General features: G+C 43.9%; 1 protein-coding gene across 1 annotated transcript in view; it reads left to right on the top strand.

Annotated features, from left to right (window-relative positions):
* Positions 1 to 12,203: 12,203 nt before the first annotated feature.
* The window catches only part of UBXN4 (UBX domain protein 4), a 59,216-nt gene continuing 56,494 nt past the window's right edge, over positions 12,204 to 14,925 (top strand). Inside the window, exon 1 of the mRNA XM_028101295.2 lies at positions 12,204 to 12,401. Within this exon, the coding sequence (XP_027957096.1) occupies positions 12,320 to 12,401 (82 nt within the window). The 5' untranslated portion in view covers positions 12,204 to 12,319. The remainder of the gene's footprint in view (positions 12,402 to 14,925) is intronic.

Here is a 14,925-nt window from a genome sequence, read left to right as displayed (position 1 = left end):
GGTTTACTTTGCAACTCAAGATCAACAGGTGTTACCAGACTGGCACAGATGCTCACTTACTCTAAAGCTTTTGCAAAGTCCCACTTGGTCTCAGGGAATCCCAGGCCTCCCCGCAAACTGGTACCTCCTGATGTTGAATATTTTACTCCTGGGAGAAGTTGAGGTATGCCTCAGATTAAGGAGCCATGCACAGAGGAAGAAGTAAGAATGAGCACTGTGAAAGTGCCTCACTTCCAAGGCCAGCTGAATTTTTATTAGTTTTGACTGGAGAAAGTCAAAGGAGAGGATACACGGTTAGGGCCAGTCCTGCAGCAAGAACTATTAGTCATATATGGGGGATGGAGACCAAAAACCACAACCTTTTGGTTTATTTCAATTCTCTGAACATTTGACTCCTGCAATAGGATTCCTAGTAAACCTAAGTGGTTTTTTTTTTTTTCATTGAGATATAATTGACACACAACATTATATTAGTTTCAGGTATACAACATAATGATTTGATATTTGTATGTGTTGCAAAATGATCACCACAATGTCTAACTAACATCCATCACCTCATATAGTTACCAATTTTTTGTGTGATGAGAACTTTTTTTGAGAGAGAGAGCCCACGCATGTGGTTGGGGGGTGGTGGGGGCGGCGAAGAGGGAGAAAGAGAATCTTAAGCAGGCCACACCCAGAGCAGAACCCATCACAAGACTCAGTCTCACAACCCTGAGATCATGACCGGAGCCCAAAGCAAGAGCCACTTGACTGACCGAGCCACCCAGGTGCCCCTTATGTATGATGAGAACTTTTAAAACATATTCTCTTTAGCAACTTTCAAATATACAATACAGTATTATTAACTATAGTCACCATGCTATACATTAAAACCTGTTTTTTCTTTAAACAACAGGTCAGAAACCAGAGCAAAGCTATTGTGAAGTCAGGTCTTAGCCACCCCACCACCACTGCTGCAGTTCCCTGACAATCACATGGGAATATTGCCAACCCCCCACATTACAAAAATATGCATGCATTCCCTAGACTGTATTCCCCTGTTCTTTTTGATCTTCTAAAATCTGATTTCACCTACAGAAAAATGGTGGGAGGAAGAAGCACACACAGGAAGCTTTTAAGATGCTATTTGGCCCAGACTTTAAACCTTCTAAAGACAACTTCAAATGTCCCACAGCGTTGGCTGTGGATTCTCCCAGAGCACTGCCTGTATTTAGGGACAGATAGTACTTTTGCCAATAAAACAGGCCATTCTTACCTATGCCAATAGTAGCAGCTCCGGCAGCCCCTTCTTTAGGAATGGTAGAGGGCACTTTATAAATTTTGGTCCACTTCTACTTTATGTATTAGAAAGCTGAGGATACAGCTTAATGTTTTTGAGCCCTTGGTCCATGAAGAACACGAATATATTGGGGATGTGTTTGTGAATCTAGAGCACAAAGTATTTGCCATGGTGCCAGCAGTAATCAATAATTAGCTTGTCATCTGAACTGACAAAATAGGTGTCTAAACCCTCACCCAGGCTAGCCAGTGTTCTGATCCCACCAGGAGGGACCTGCAGCCTGGGAATAGTATGGAAACACAGGTCTCAGTAGAACCCACGTTGCCTGAGTGGCTTGAGAAGAGTCAAAGCCAGCCTCAGGCAGCAGCAAAAGTTGGGTTCTCCACATGGCATCAGCAACAGAAAAAATGCAAGTTTAAGGGCGCCTGGGTGGCTCAGTCGTTAAGCGGCTGCCTTCGGCTCAGGTCATGATCCCAGAGTCCTGGGATCGAGCCCCACATCGGGCTCCCTGCTCGGCGGGAAGCCTGCCTCTCCCTCTCCCACTCCTCCTGCTTGTGTTCCTGCTCTCGCTGTCTCTGTCAAATAAATAAATAAAATCTTTAAAAAAAAAAAAATGCAAGTTTAAGTCTTCAGCAGAGGCCAGCCACAGGGCCTTTGTGAAGGTGGCCAGATCCCCTCTCCCAGTATACTACCTGCCCACATAATGAAATACGGTATGTCTAGTCCTCAAAAACAGAGAGCACAGACTCCCATCTCCTGCTAGGGTCCAGTATGGCAGTAGCATCAAGGGGCTCTATGCATACTGGTATGATTCAAATCTAGCCCCATGTTGCTTGGAATTCTAAAAGCGTTATGAGTTGATGCTAAAAACCAGAGTTCACGTGAACACATGCAGCCTATATGTAGCCCTTCACCAGTCTAGAAACAGGCAGGTATGGTTGCCCTTTAATCTAGCCCATGCCTACATATGCTCAGGCTGCATATTGCATATCAGTTCTTTTCCCCTTTAGTGTCTATACTTGGAATCATTTTGGTTTGATTTCACCAGCATAAGAATATTGGAAATGTGTAATGAAAAGACGGTAGGAACTTCTGAATCAGAAAACAGAAGTTGGTTCTTTACAAAGGGAGGGGGAAGCACTGAAATAAATAAATAATTAGCTACATAATTTCCCCAATACCCCTCAAAAAATCCCAGACTGTTTAAGTTAAATCTCCTTGCTGTTTAACAAACCACCCAGAATTGAGTGCTTTAAAGCAACAATCCTATGGGTCAGGAATTGGGGGAGCCTCTAAAAGGGTGGCTTCGCTCCTCTCTACCTGAAATTAGCTGCCCTCAGCTCAGGATGGGCTGGGCTGGAAGTTCCAAAATGGTCTCATTCACATCTGAGGTCCAGGGGCTGACTCCCCACTATGATGCCTCAGTTTTCTACGTGGACACTCTCTTCTTGAGGTATTTCATCCCCCAAGGAAGCTCTGTCCACGTGGCTTCTCCAACAGCAGAGCCTGGACTTACTTATAGTCACCATGCTGTACATTAGATCCAGAACTTACTCATCTTATGACTGAAAGTTTGTATTTGACCACCTTCACCCACTGCCCCCCACCCCAGGATGCCAGGTTTCTATAAGTACAGGGTTTTTTAGACTCTACAGATCAGTGAGATCATAGAGTATTTGTCTTTCTCTGACTTATTTTATCTTATTTTTTTAAGATTTTATTTATTTGACAGAGAGACACAGCAAGAGAGGGAACACAAGCAGGGGGAGTGGGAGAGGGAGAAGCAGGCTTTCCGTGGAGCAGGGAGCCCGATGCAGGACTCGATCCCAAGACCCTGGGATCATGACCTGAGCCGAAGGCAGACACTTAACGACTGAGCCACCCAGGCGCCCCTCTCTGACTTATTTTATTTAGCATAAGTGCCCTCAAGTTTCATCCATCTTGTTGCAAATGGCAGGATTTCCTTCCTTTTTTTTTTTAATGGCTGAATAATTAAAGGCCTCTTAAGACCTGGTCTTGGAGTCCTAGAATGTCATTTCTTTTGCATTCTACTAGTAAAACAAAGTCTTGGAGCCAGCCCACAGCAGGGGAAATAAAATCCACCTCTTGTTGAGAGAGGGGGCCAAAAGGCGTGTAGGATGAAAGATGTGGCAGCAACCAATTTTGGAAACAATTTACCACAAACACAAATAGACAAAAAAAAAAAAGTCCCATTGACTCCGCCTCCCAACCAATTCCTGAAGCTGACCACTTCATTTCCATTACCCCCACCCAATCCAAGCTATCAACATCTGGTGTTTGAACTACTGAAACGACCTTCCTAACCAGTCTCCCAGCTTGCACTCTTGCTCCCATGTCCTCACATCCCCAGAATGACCTAAAATATAATTCCCCTGCCAAAATCCCTCAATGGCTTTCTATTATTAAATAGCAAATGTTTATCTTGGCTTACAGAACTCTACTACATGAGCTAGCCCTGCCTAGTCACTGATCTTACCTCATACCACCCAGGGTATCTGTACTTGCTGTTCCCTCTACCTGGAATGCTCTTCCTGTGAACTCTGCCGAGCCAACTCCTTTATCTCTCATATAAGTGTCCCCAGCAGAGAGATCTTTATTAGCCAATCAATCACAACCTTCTATATCATTTTATCTCAATTTTCTGCATATTATTTACCACTATTAGGTCTTTTCTTTGTTTTCTGTCTACCACTAGAATATAAATTCCATGAGATCAGAGATCTTGCCTGTCTTGCTTGTGGCTTTATTCCCAAGCACCTGTTAGTTGTTCAACAAATGTTTGTTGACTGTTTCATGACAAAGAGAGGACCAGAAGAATCCTAGCTTCCAGCCATGGTCATTTTGCTGGTCTTGAGCTCTCCTACTAAGTGATGGCAGGAGATGGCAGGGAGCTGGAGTAGAAGGATGATTCACATACGGTGCTCTGGGTCTCTTGGCACTTAGTTCAGTTCCTTAATGACTGGAGCCACGGCAGTGCTGCTTGGTCACAAGAGAAAATGGAATAAAATATGCATATAAATCCCCTGGGTAATCTTTTAAAATGCAGATCCTCATTCAGTAGGTCCTGGATAGGGCTTAAGAGTCCCACATTTCTACCAAACTTCAAGTCAATGATGCAGCTGGTACTCAGACCACACCTGGAGTGGCACTAAGGCATCCCTATTTTCGGAGAAATAACTCCAAGCACATAGCTAGAACTGCGACTTGCCTGGACGTCCTGAGAGGAAGAGGCTATTATTATTCCAGGTGAGGAGAAAATTCCTATGAGTAGTTGAAAATCATGCAGTTCTGACACATCATTAGCGTCATTAACCTCACATGTAAACAAGAAACAAGCATCTTCAACTAACATGCATGAAAGCCAATAAAGTATTCATTTTATACTTTGGCCCCCACAGTATCACATCAGTACAAATATCTATGAGTTATTCCTCTTTAATTGTGGTCTACATTATCCTATATTCCACTGTCACCAAAACATCACTCTTGGTGGAGGACATCTGTCAAATTTGGACACCTTTTGAATAATACCCTTTCTATTTCTATATTTGGGGAAATTCCCCATTACAAGTCCTTCTTCCCCAAAAGAGTGGCCAGGATGACTCAATTCCTAGCTTCCCTTTTGCTCAGAAGACCAAGGCTGTGTTAGGGCTTGTGATCTGAGTCTCCACCAGCCACGTTCACATCCAGGAGAATGGGATTAGGAAGAGAAGAAGGAGAGGAAGCAGGCACTGCACAGAATTCCTTGTAGTTGTATTGTTTCTGTGTGTCTATACTATGTACATGATCTCACTTCATTCTTAAAATAATCCATGGAGGTCAGTATGACTAGCTACATTTTATTGAAGCTTGGAGAAATTAAACAAGCTAGTAAGTCTTTTTCATCAGTTTTAAGATTTTATTTATTTGAGAGAGAATGAGAGACAGAGAGCTCCAGAGACTGTGCCCTAAACTCTGTATCCCTTTCTTAATTGTATGTAACACAGTTTATTCTTTTTTTTTAAGATTTTATTTATTTATTAGCAAAAGAGCACGAACAGGGGGATGGGCAGAAGGAGAGAGAGAAGCAGACTCCCCTGCTGAGCAGGGTGCCTGATATAGGGCTCGATCCCAGGACCCTGGGATCATGAACTGAGCCAAAGGCAGACGCTTAACGACTGAGCCACCCAGGCACCCCATGCATACTTTAAAAAAAAATAAACTCTAGGGCGCCTGAGTGGCTCAGTCATTAAGCGTCTGCCTTCGGCTCAGGTCATGATCCCAGGGTCCTGGAATCGAGCCCCGCATCCGGCTCACTGTTCAGCGGGAAACCTGCTTCTCCCTCTCCCATTCCCCCTGCTTGTGTTCCCTCTCTCGCTGCCTCTGTCAAATAAATAAAATCTTAAAAAAAAAAAGTATGGATTGTATGATTTGAGAATATAAGCTCAAAAACATGCAAACATGTGGGTTAGAACAGTCAATGTGTCTTCTATCTTTGGTAGCATAGGAGAGCAGTGTAGTGTCTGAAAACCCCTGCCATTTCATACCTGCACAACTGCAATAGGTTCTGAGTGCTCTCTCCTCATTCCCTTCACCATCTACTCTCCACTCTGCAGTCAGGGTGAACTTTTCTTTTTTTTATTATTATTTTGTTAAAAGATTTATTTGTTTATTTGAGAGAGAGCATGAGCAGGAGAAAGGGAGAGGGAGAGAGAATCTCAAGCAGACTCCCTGCTCAGCGCAGAGCCCAACATGGGGCTGAATCCCACAACTCTGAGATCATGATCTGAGCTGAAGCCAGGAGTTGGATGCTTAACTAAATGAGCCACCCAGGTGCCCCAGGGTGAACTTTTTAAAACACAGATCATATCATGTCACTTTCCTGTTTAATACCGTCCAGTGAGTTTCCACTGTCCAAAATCCTTAAGATTACCTCCCAGGTCTTGCATGCTATGACCCTTGCCTACCTACCTCTCTAGGCTTACCTGGCACTTGCCCTCTCCCTTCCTAGGTTCTGGTCACACTGGACCTCCCTAAGCTTCACAAACATGCCAAATTGTCTTGTCTCCAGAGTTCTGTACGATAGTAATCTTCTGCCAGAAGCTGGGGTTCTTCCCCATCTATGGCAGAGATTAGTCAGTTTTTCAACAAATTATGAGGAGGTGGATGTGTCTCTCTCTTCTCTGGCACATTGCCAGATTAGGATTTCCTGCCCTCTGCACTTAGATGGCCATGTGTCTGAGTTTTAGCCTACAATGTAAGCAGAAGTACATGCCTGGTCCCTAAACCTTCTGAGACATTTCTTTTGTCTTTGTTAATCAGAGTGGGGGCTAGAAGCTAGCTGATACCGGTATAATCAGAAGGCTTGAGAGAAGTGCAAAATCTCCAGTCCAACCCCACACCTACTTGAATCAGAATCTGCATTTTTAACAGAGATTTCCAGGTGATCTGTAGACATTGAAATTTGCTTGTTGGCTGCATGTGGAGGATCTAACGGAGATCTCCAGGGTGTCAAGAAAAGGAGCAGCCACTGGATGGGAAGATTCAAGAGTTCTTGACTATACGGAGCAGAGCCCCATGTACCAACTCCCCTTTACACCTCTGATTGGCATAGTCTGTGAAGTAAATGAGAAATAAGCCTTTCTTGTGTGAAGCCACTGAAATTTGAGGATTTTTCCCCATGTAACTTTACCCTCTGCCTGGAACATTTATTCTTACCACCTTACCACTAACTTCTGGTTAATCTGTGCTCACACTGCAGATCTTACCTCAAATATCACTTCCTTCAGGTAGCCTGCTCTTCCTTTAGAGCTCCCTATTTCAGTCCTCCAGACTAAGTCATTTCTGCCAGTATTAACCCTAATAAAATCCTGTCCTTTCTCTTTGAAGCATTAATCACAATGGTAATTATATGAGTAATTGGCCAATTGGTTGCTTAATGTTTTTCTATCCATCAGCATGTAATTTTCAGAGCAGGAAAAATGACTACTGCTTTTGTTTACTAATACATTCTCAGATCCTACCAGGGCCTTTCTCAACAAATATTTGTCCAGTAATTAAATGAAGAAATGATATAGCTGAGTCAAATGCTTTGAATCCTGAAAGGCACACATTTATTTTTCTTAAGCATGGTTTTGGCAGGCAGGCAGAAATAATAGCTAGCATGTATAAAGCAGTTAATTACTATGTGTCTAGCACTTGCGCAACACTTATAAAGGTCCCTATTTTATGACAATAGCCCTAAAAGGAGAGTTTCTATTTTTATCCCAGTTTACTAGTGAGGGAACTGAAGTGTGAGAAGCCATTTATATAAATGGCTTTGCGATATGTAAGTCATACAGCCTCCTCTGGTGGTAAACAGGTGCAAGCTTCTATAAAATAAAAAAAGGCAGGGCTGGGGGAGAGGTTAAAAAAGCAGGTGTAGGAATTTATATTTCAAGGTGCTATTACCAATCCAGCTTTGTCTTCTTTTTCAAGCAATGATAAAGGGCTGGCACTGAATCATCCACCTTCTTGTGAATATTGGGTATCTTGAAACTTACAAATGGATTTATGTCTAAAGTTATTTTTTTCCTCCTCTTCCTGTTAAAATGGAAGGGGTATCTCCTCTGCCTGTGCTCTGGGTCCCACTGCAGCTTGTTTAGAATGGTGGTGTGTACAATAAGCAACATTTGACTTACAGTAACTGTCCTAATTATTATCTCACAAGACTTGTGTCATTATAGATACCAGTGCTTTCCATATTCCATTTTATCATTCTCAGAGTGTTGGCAATGTCGTTCCTCGCGGCCACAAGATAGCTGCAGCAGTACCAGGCATCATATGCACACAACCACATACAGCAAAGAAAGGCTGTGCTTTCTTCCATGTGTCTCTTTTTATTAGGAAAACACCTCCTAGAAGTGCCCCCCTCCCTTCCCAAGAGGCCCTGCAAAGAAGGGGAAGTTGAAAAAATAAGTGTCTGGCAGTTTCCCCTCTCAATGGGGAAACTCTGGCAGCAAGGGATAATGGGGGCGTGGAAAAAGAATGATTTGGTCAGGTGGGCTCTTAGCAGAATTTGCCATATACCTCATATTCCTTCCGATCTTCATAGAGCCCTCCCTCTTTCCTGTGTTTCCATAGCTCTTTTCTATCAGTATTGAATTGTGTACACGTTTCTTCAATCATTTAAACAGGCTGTTCTTTTCCATTCCAAATCCCTGTACCCCTTTCTTCCTTCCCTTCACACTTACTGACACCTCTTCCTTACTTCCCCCTTCTCTCTTCAACCCATTTTCATCTAACTTACACAGAGAATCCAAAGCACTTCTTGCTAAGTTGATAATCACCTCTATGTTGCTAAAAACTATGGACATTTAAAAATCTTATCTAGGGGCGCCTGGGTGGCTCAGTTGGTTAGGCGACTGCCTTCGGCTTAGGTCATGATCCTGGAGTCCCGGGATCAAGTCCCGCATCGGGCTTCCTGCTCAGCAGGGAGTCTGCTTCTCCCTCTGACCCAACCCCCCTCATGCTCTCTCTCTCTTTCTCTCAAATAAATAAATAAAATTTTAAAAAAAGATTAAAAATCTTATCTAGGGGCACCTGGCTGGCTCAGTCATTAAGCGTCTGCCTTTGGCTCAGGTCATGATCCCAGGGTCCTGGGATCGAGTCCCACATCGGGCTCCCTGCTCAGCGGGAAGCCTGCTTCTCCCTCTCCCGCTCCCCCTGCTTGTGTTCCTTCTCTCACTGTGTCTCTTCCTGTCAAATAAATAAATAAAATCTTTAAAAAAATAAAAATAAAAATCTTATCTAAATTGACCCAACAGCAGGATTCAACATAGCTGCTTCTCACTCCCTTCTCAAAACTCTCTCTACCCTTGGTTTCTTTGGTATCACATTCTCCCATTTTCCTCCACACAGTCCCTCCCTCCAACCCCACCATTTTTCCTGGGTTTCCTTTATTGGTTTATATTTTTCTATACAACCCTGTAGATGTTAACAGAGGTTGAGACTTCAGTCATATACCCTTGTCTTCACCTGACTTTGCATACCCCATAAGTGATAGCATCCTCCAGAGCCTCAATTGTCCCCTGTATGTATAAAATTCCTACCTCTAGGTTTAAGAACTGTTTTCCGAGCTCCAAACCTAGTATCTGCCTACTTAACATCTCCACTTTGTGTCTCCAGCACTCCAAAAACATGTCTAATTTTGAACTCACATCTTCATACACTCCTCCCCCTCAACCCGCTCTTCCTTCAATGTTTTCCCTCTCAGTAGCACCTTCTATACAATTTCTCAAGACAGGAACCCAAGATTTTTTCTTGACTCCTCCTTCCTCAAATTCTGTATCTAATAAATCAACAAAACTGTTGGATCTGCTTCCAAAACATCCAAAGTATCCACTTCTCCGTTTCCCTTACACATGGACAGTAGCCTCTTAAACCAGTCTCTTCACATTCACCCATCCCACTTCCAGTCCAGTCCATTTAAACTGTAGCATGGTTAAATGTTAAAAACATAAGTCTTATATGTAACTCCTCTGTTTAAACTTTTTTTTAAAGATTTTATTTATTTATTTGAGAGAGAGAGAGAATGAGAGATAGAAAGCATGAGAGGGAAGAGGGTCAGAGGGAGAAGCAGACTCCCTGCTGAGCAGGGAGCCTGACGCGGGACTCGATCCTGCGACTCCAGGATCATGACCTGAGCCAAAGGCAGTCGCTTAACCAACTGAGCCACCCAGGCGCCCATCTCTGTTTAAACTTCTTCAGTGGCTTTCTGCAACTTTTAGAAAAATGTCTGTAATCTTTAACAGGACTTCCAAGGCCTTGTATGATCTAATTCTTGCCTTTCTTTCCAGGCTTATCTGCACCACACTCCCCTTTCTATGTTTTAGCCACACTGGACATTTCAGTTCAAGTGTACTGTTCTCACTGGCTTCAGAGCATTCGCATTACTGCTTCCTCTACTTTGATTAGTTTTTTCCTTCACCTGGTTAGATTTTCCCTGACATGTCATTTCCTCAGGAAGGGCTTTTCTTACCCCTGCTATCCATGTTTGGTCACCATTACACATTTCTGAAGCACTTAGAATTTCCCCTTTTGTGACATTCATCCTCACTTACAATCACTTGTTCAGTGTCTGCCTTCCTCTTCAGATTGTGCAGTCACAAAGGCAGGGCCCTTGTCTGATTGCCTCACTGTATCCATGCCTGGTACGTATGTCTAGCTCATAGTAGATGAGCAATAAACATTTGATAAATGAATTAAAGGCTATGAATGATTCTTACATTAGAAATAAAGACATCACTCTACTGAAAGAATTTATAGGTTAATTGAATTTTTTTTAAAGACTTTATATATTTGACAGAGACACAGCGAGAGAGGGAATACAAGCGGGGGGGGGGGGAGTGGGAGAGGGAGAAGCAGGCCTCCTGCGGAGCAGGGAGCCCAAAGTGGGGCTCCATCCCAGGACCCTGGGATCATGACCAGAATCGAAGGCAGCGCTTAACGACTGAGCACCCAGGCGCCCCTAGGTTAACTGAATTTTAAGAAATCCATTTAAAGTTGATATTGAAGAACAACTCTTAATTCTTCTTGAGAAATGATGTCCTATAGAAGCAGCATTATGTTTCAGTGTATAACACTATATAAGAGGCCTGATTGGGAAAAAGTGAATACAAATCAGAGTGCAACTTGTTAACTATTTTTAGGTAAAATATTTATAGGAAAGAGGTGTTTTCTGATGTAGCACCTTAATCCTGCAAAGATTGTCTAATGGTTGTACTGCTGAGGGGGCAATTCAATTGATGTAGAATGTATAATAACATATGCAACTTTTAAAAAGCCACATAAGCCTTAGCTAATAGTTATCAGAGACTGTGTAATTCTAGAAAGTATTAAGTATAGACCAGTTTTCATTTTATTTAAAAAAAGTTTTTTGAAAGATTTCATTTTTGAAATGAAATCTACACACAAGGTGGGGCTGGAACTCAGGACCCTAATATCAAGAGTCACATGCTCCACCCACTGAGCCGGCCAGGAGCCCCGGGATGACAACCAAGCACAAAAGGCCGTAGCTTGATTATAGAACATTCTCATATAAAATTGTAAACATAAGCGTTATCTGTCCTCCTCTTTTGGATTACCATGGAGAATGAATGACTATTCTCTGCTTTTAAGTCACTTTAGAAAGCAGCTGTGGCACTAGCATAGCCAGTGTTTTGGGGTTTTGGAAGGATCTCTAGCCAACGCCTAGGAAACTGCTGGAGGCTTACTTTCTACCAACACCTCCCCTCAGGTACATAGGCTGTATGGTATTACAGAGGTTGACGTTGCGGTTTTTACCCTTTCTCTTCAGGGTTGGGCTGCTAAGTTCAGCAGAAGTCGAAGCCCACTTAGTTCCATACAGAGAAACACCTACCCTATCACACAATGGCCTCTAATCATAACAAAGAATTACATCGTCCACAATTAGGGTTTCATCCGGGGCGGGGACGACTTCGTCTATACTTAATGTCTCAGTGAGGCGGCGCAGAGCACCCCCTCGGCAGTGAGCCCCGCGTCCTCTCCTCCCCTTTACAGATTGGAAAAAGGCTTTCTCGTTGCTGCCCCCTTAGGCTGTGCCGCGGAAACCACAGTTAACGTTTTCCACATAGGAGGAAAAGAAGCCTAAGAAGACTACAATTCCCGTCATGCCTCATGAAGGCGTCGCCGACGCGCCGTAGCGGCTAGTCAGCTTTCCCACCGGCTCTTTCCACTTCCGGAACTGCAGGGTCTGAGGCCTAGCGGCCGCGCGCACGCACCAACTTGCCAACGAGACAAGTCACTGGGGCGCGGTGTCGACGGCGACGTGTGGCGTCACGGGACGCAGGGCGCGCCTGGTTCGCGCGCTTGCGCGCGTCCTAGGGGACTGCTGACGGGATTGCGTGCTTGCGCCGAGGCGGGGGGCCGACCAGCTGGGGCTGCGGGGGCCGCGGGGCCAGACGAAGGAGAGGGCGGGGCCAGCTTCGGGACCGCGGCGACATCACTCCGAGCGAGCGCCTGGGCCCGAGGAGAGCGATGTTGTGGTTCCAGGGCGCCATTCCGGCCGCCATCGCGTCGGCCAAGAGGAGCGGCGCGGTCTTCGTGGTATTCGTGGCAGGTGAAGGGGGCGGGGGCCCGAGTTGTGCCCGCACACCCCTCCGGCCTACCTCCAATCCTAGGGTCCGCCAGCCTTTCCTCCGTGCTCCGACAGGCCCAGGCTGCCGTCCCCGGTTTCTCAGCGCTTCCCCCTTCCGTTTGGGGCACGTCGAGCCTGGCTAGGCCCCTAGCTCCGGCTTCTCCCAACACCCCGGCGGGAGGCACAGTCCCCGCCTCGCCCCCAAAGCTCGCTGAGCCCCGCCTACGGCTCTGGCGGGGCACGGGGCCGCGTCCAGCAGGCCCTCGCCGCCCACCCCCGCTGAGCCCCCTAAGGAGTTGGCGCACATAGACCCCAACAGCCCCCTCTTGGGCATCCCGGTAGATCTCACTGTCCCCTAGGACCCACCTCGGGATGCTTAACGTTCGTGTAGTGTAAGTGTTTAGGTGGGGATAGAGACAGGCCATTCGACAGGCAGTTGGGTTCGTAATTAGTTGTGGACGGTCAGGAAGAAAGCTGTGTCATCGGTAAGCAACAAAGAGAAGCCACCTGATGTTCACGGCTACTAGCGGTCGTTACGGTCCTGAAACGCAAACTTTTGAGCTTTATATAGGTTGGATTTTTGTTTTTCAATTATAATAGGGAGAGAGACTCTAATGTGGAATATTTGCTTTGTTGCAAGTTGCTTTTTGTACCGTTTGTTTAGAAGAAGTAGACGTTCAGTCCTTGGTTCGTTTTGCTGTCTACCTAGTCTAATATCTACAGTTTCGAGAACGTGAGCTAACTCATTTATCCGTGTTATTCTGGTTTATTTTGCTCCGTCTTTTATTACCACCCTATTTTATCACAGAAATCATCTAGATTTATAGTAGACCTAAGCCTCTATCGTTTTGCTGTTCTCATTACATGAGCCAAATTAGTGTTTGTGACTTCTGTTAATTTGAGGTGTGTTATTTCAGCACTTTGTGCTTAATAACGGTTTACTCATTAACTTATGACTCTTGGGAGAGTAGATAACAGCTCTATAACTTTATGCACTGCAGTGAAGAAATGCTGAAATACGAGTTTCACTTAACATGAAATTTGAAAGTTATAATTGTTTTAAGTTATGCCAAATTTTTAGTTCAGTGTTGTTAATTAGAAAAGGAGTTTGAGCCTCTTATGCTGCTTTAGAGTTATATTTTACATACATAACTGCCATAATCCTGTAAGGAAAAAAATGGGATAAAAAAGGGATTACAAAGGAAAGGAGAATTAAATGATACTTAACTATGCTTATTAAGAGTATATTAATAGTTTTATGACATTTTAAGTTGTTTTTCACATAAAATCTCGGTTGATTCTTTGATAAGTAGAACAGGTATTATTATACCCATTTATACATGAGGAAATTTATGTCCACAGTGGTTAAGTGACCTGCACCAGGATCACAAAAAGTATTTCCATCTTGTCTTGACAAATTTTTTTTTAAAGATTTTATTTATTTTGAGAGAGAGAATGAGAGAGAGAGAGCATGAGAGGGGGAAGGGTCAGAGGGAGAAGCAGACTCCCCGCCGAGCAGGGAGCCTGATGTGGGACTCTATCCCGGGACTTCAGGATCATGACCTGAGCCGAAGGCAGTCGCTTAACCAACTGAGCCACCCAGGTGCCCTTGACAATTTTTTTTTTTAGCAGCTTCAGGTGTGTTTTTTTGTTTGTTTTGGTTTTGTTTTGTTTGTTTCTTGGGAAAAACCAAGAACTGTAGACTTCATGTATTAATGAAATTGGTGTAGAAGTCAGGAAACCTAGGATTATGGTAGTCATTTTTTTTTTAATATTTATTTATTTTAGGGGGCAGAGGGAGAGGGAGAGAATCCTCAGGTACCCAGCTGAGTGGGGAGCCCAATACTGGGCTTGATCCCAGGACCCTGAGATCCTGACCTAAGCCAAAATCAAGAGAGTCAGACACTTAACCGATTGAACCATCCAGGCTCCCCAATGGTAGTCATTTTTTAAACAAAAAACACAACTGATGGTGTCTAAATGGTCCTAGAAGATCTTTTTGGGCTAAATGGTTAATTTGAAATAAATTCTAGATATAATTAACTAACATTAGGAAACAAAATAAAGTTAGAGGTCTTTGGGACTCTGTGTGTGTGTGTGTGTGTGTGTGTGTGTGTGTGTGTGTGTATGTGTATACATTCTTCAGTTAACTTTTTACTGATGAGCACATATGTGTGTGTGTGTGTGTACATTCTTCACTTTTTACTGATGAGCACATATTTATGTTTGTAGAATATCAATGAATGTTTGTTGAATGTAGGAACACTGTTAGCAATCTGTCAAAGGAGTTTGTCCCTTCACCTGTTCAAAATACTGTTGGCTTTTCTAGAGTTTTTAGGAAGTTAATCTCCAACACTAGGTAGGATTAGTTTCACTCCAGGAATATGTAGACATTGGGGTCTTGAAACTCCAACACTTACATACTGCCTAGACCTTTGTTCATAGCCAGAACTCATGATTTTCTTAGATGGGATACCTTTACAATAATAAACCAACTCAGTAGAAA

Source organism: Eumetopias jubatus, unplaced genomic scaffold, assembly GCF_037043125.1.
Source record: "Eumetopias jubatus isolate StellerSeaLion01/CBP00866 unplaced genomic scaffold, mEumJub1_p1.0 scaffold_3, whole genome shotgun sequence".
NCBI lineage: Eukaryota > Metazoa > Chordata > Mammalia > Carnivora > Otariidae > Eumetopias > Eumetopias jubatus.
Note: the sequence above shows the minus strand (reverse complement) of the source record. Positions and strands in the feature narration are given on the sequence as shown.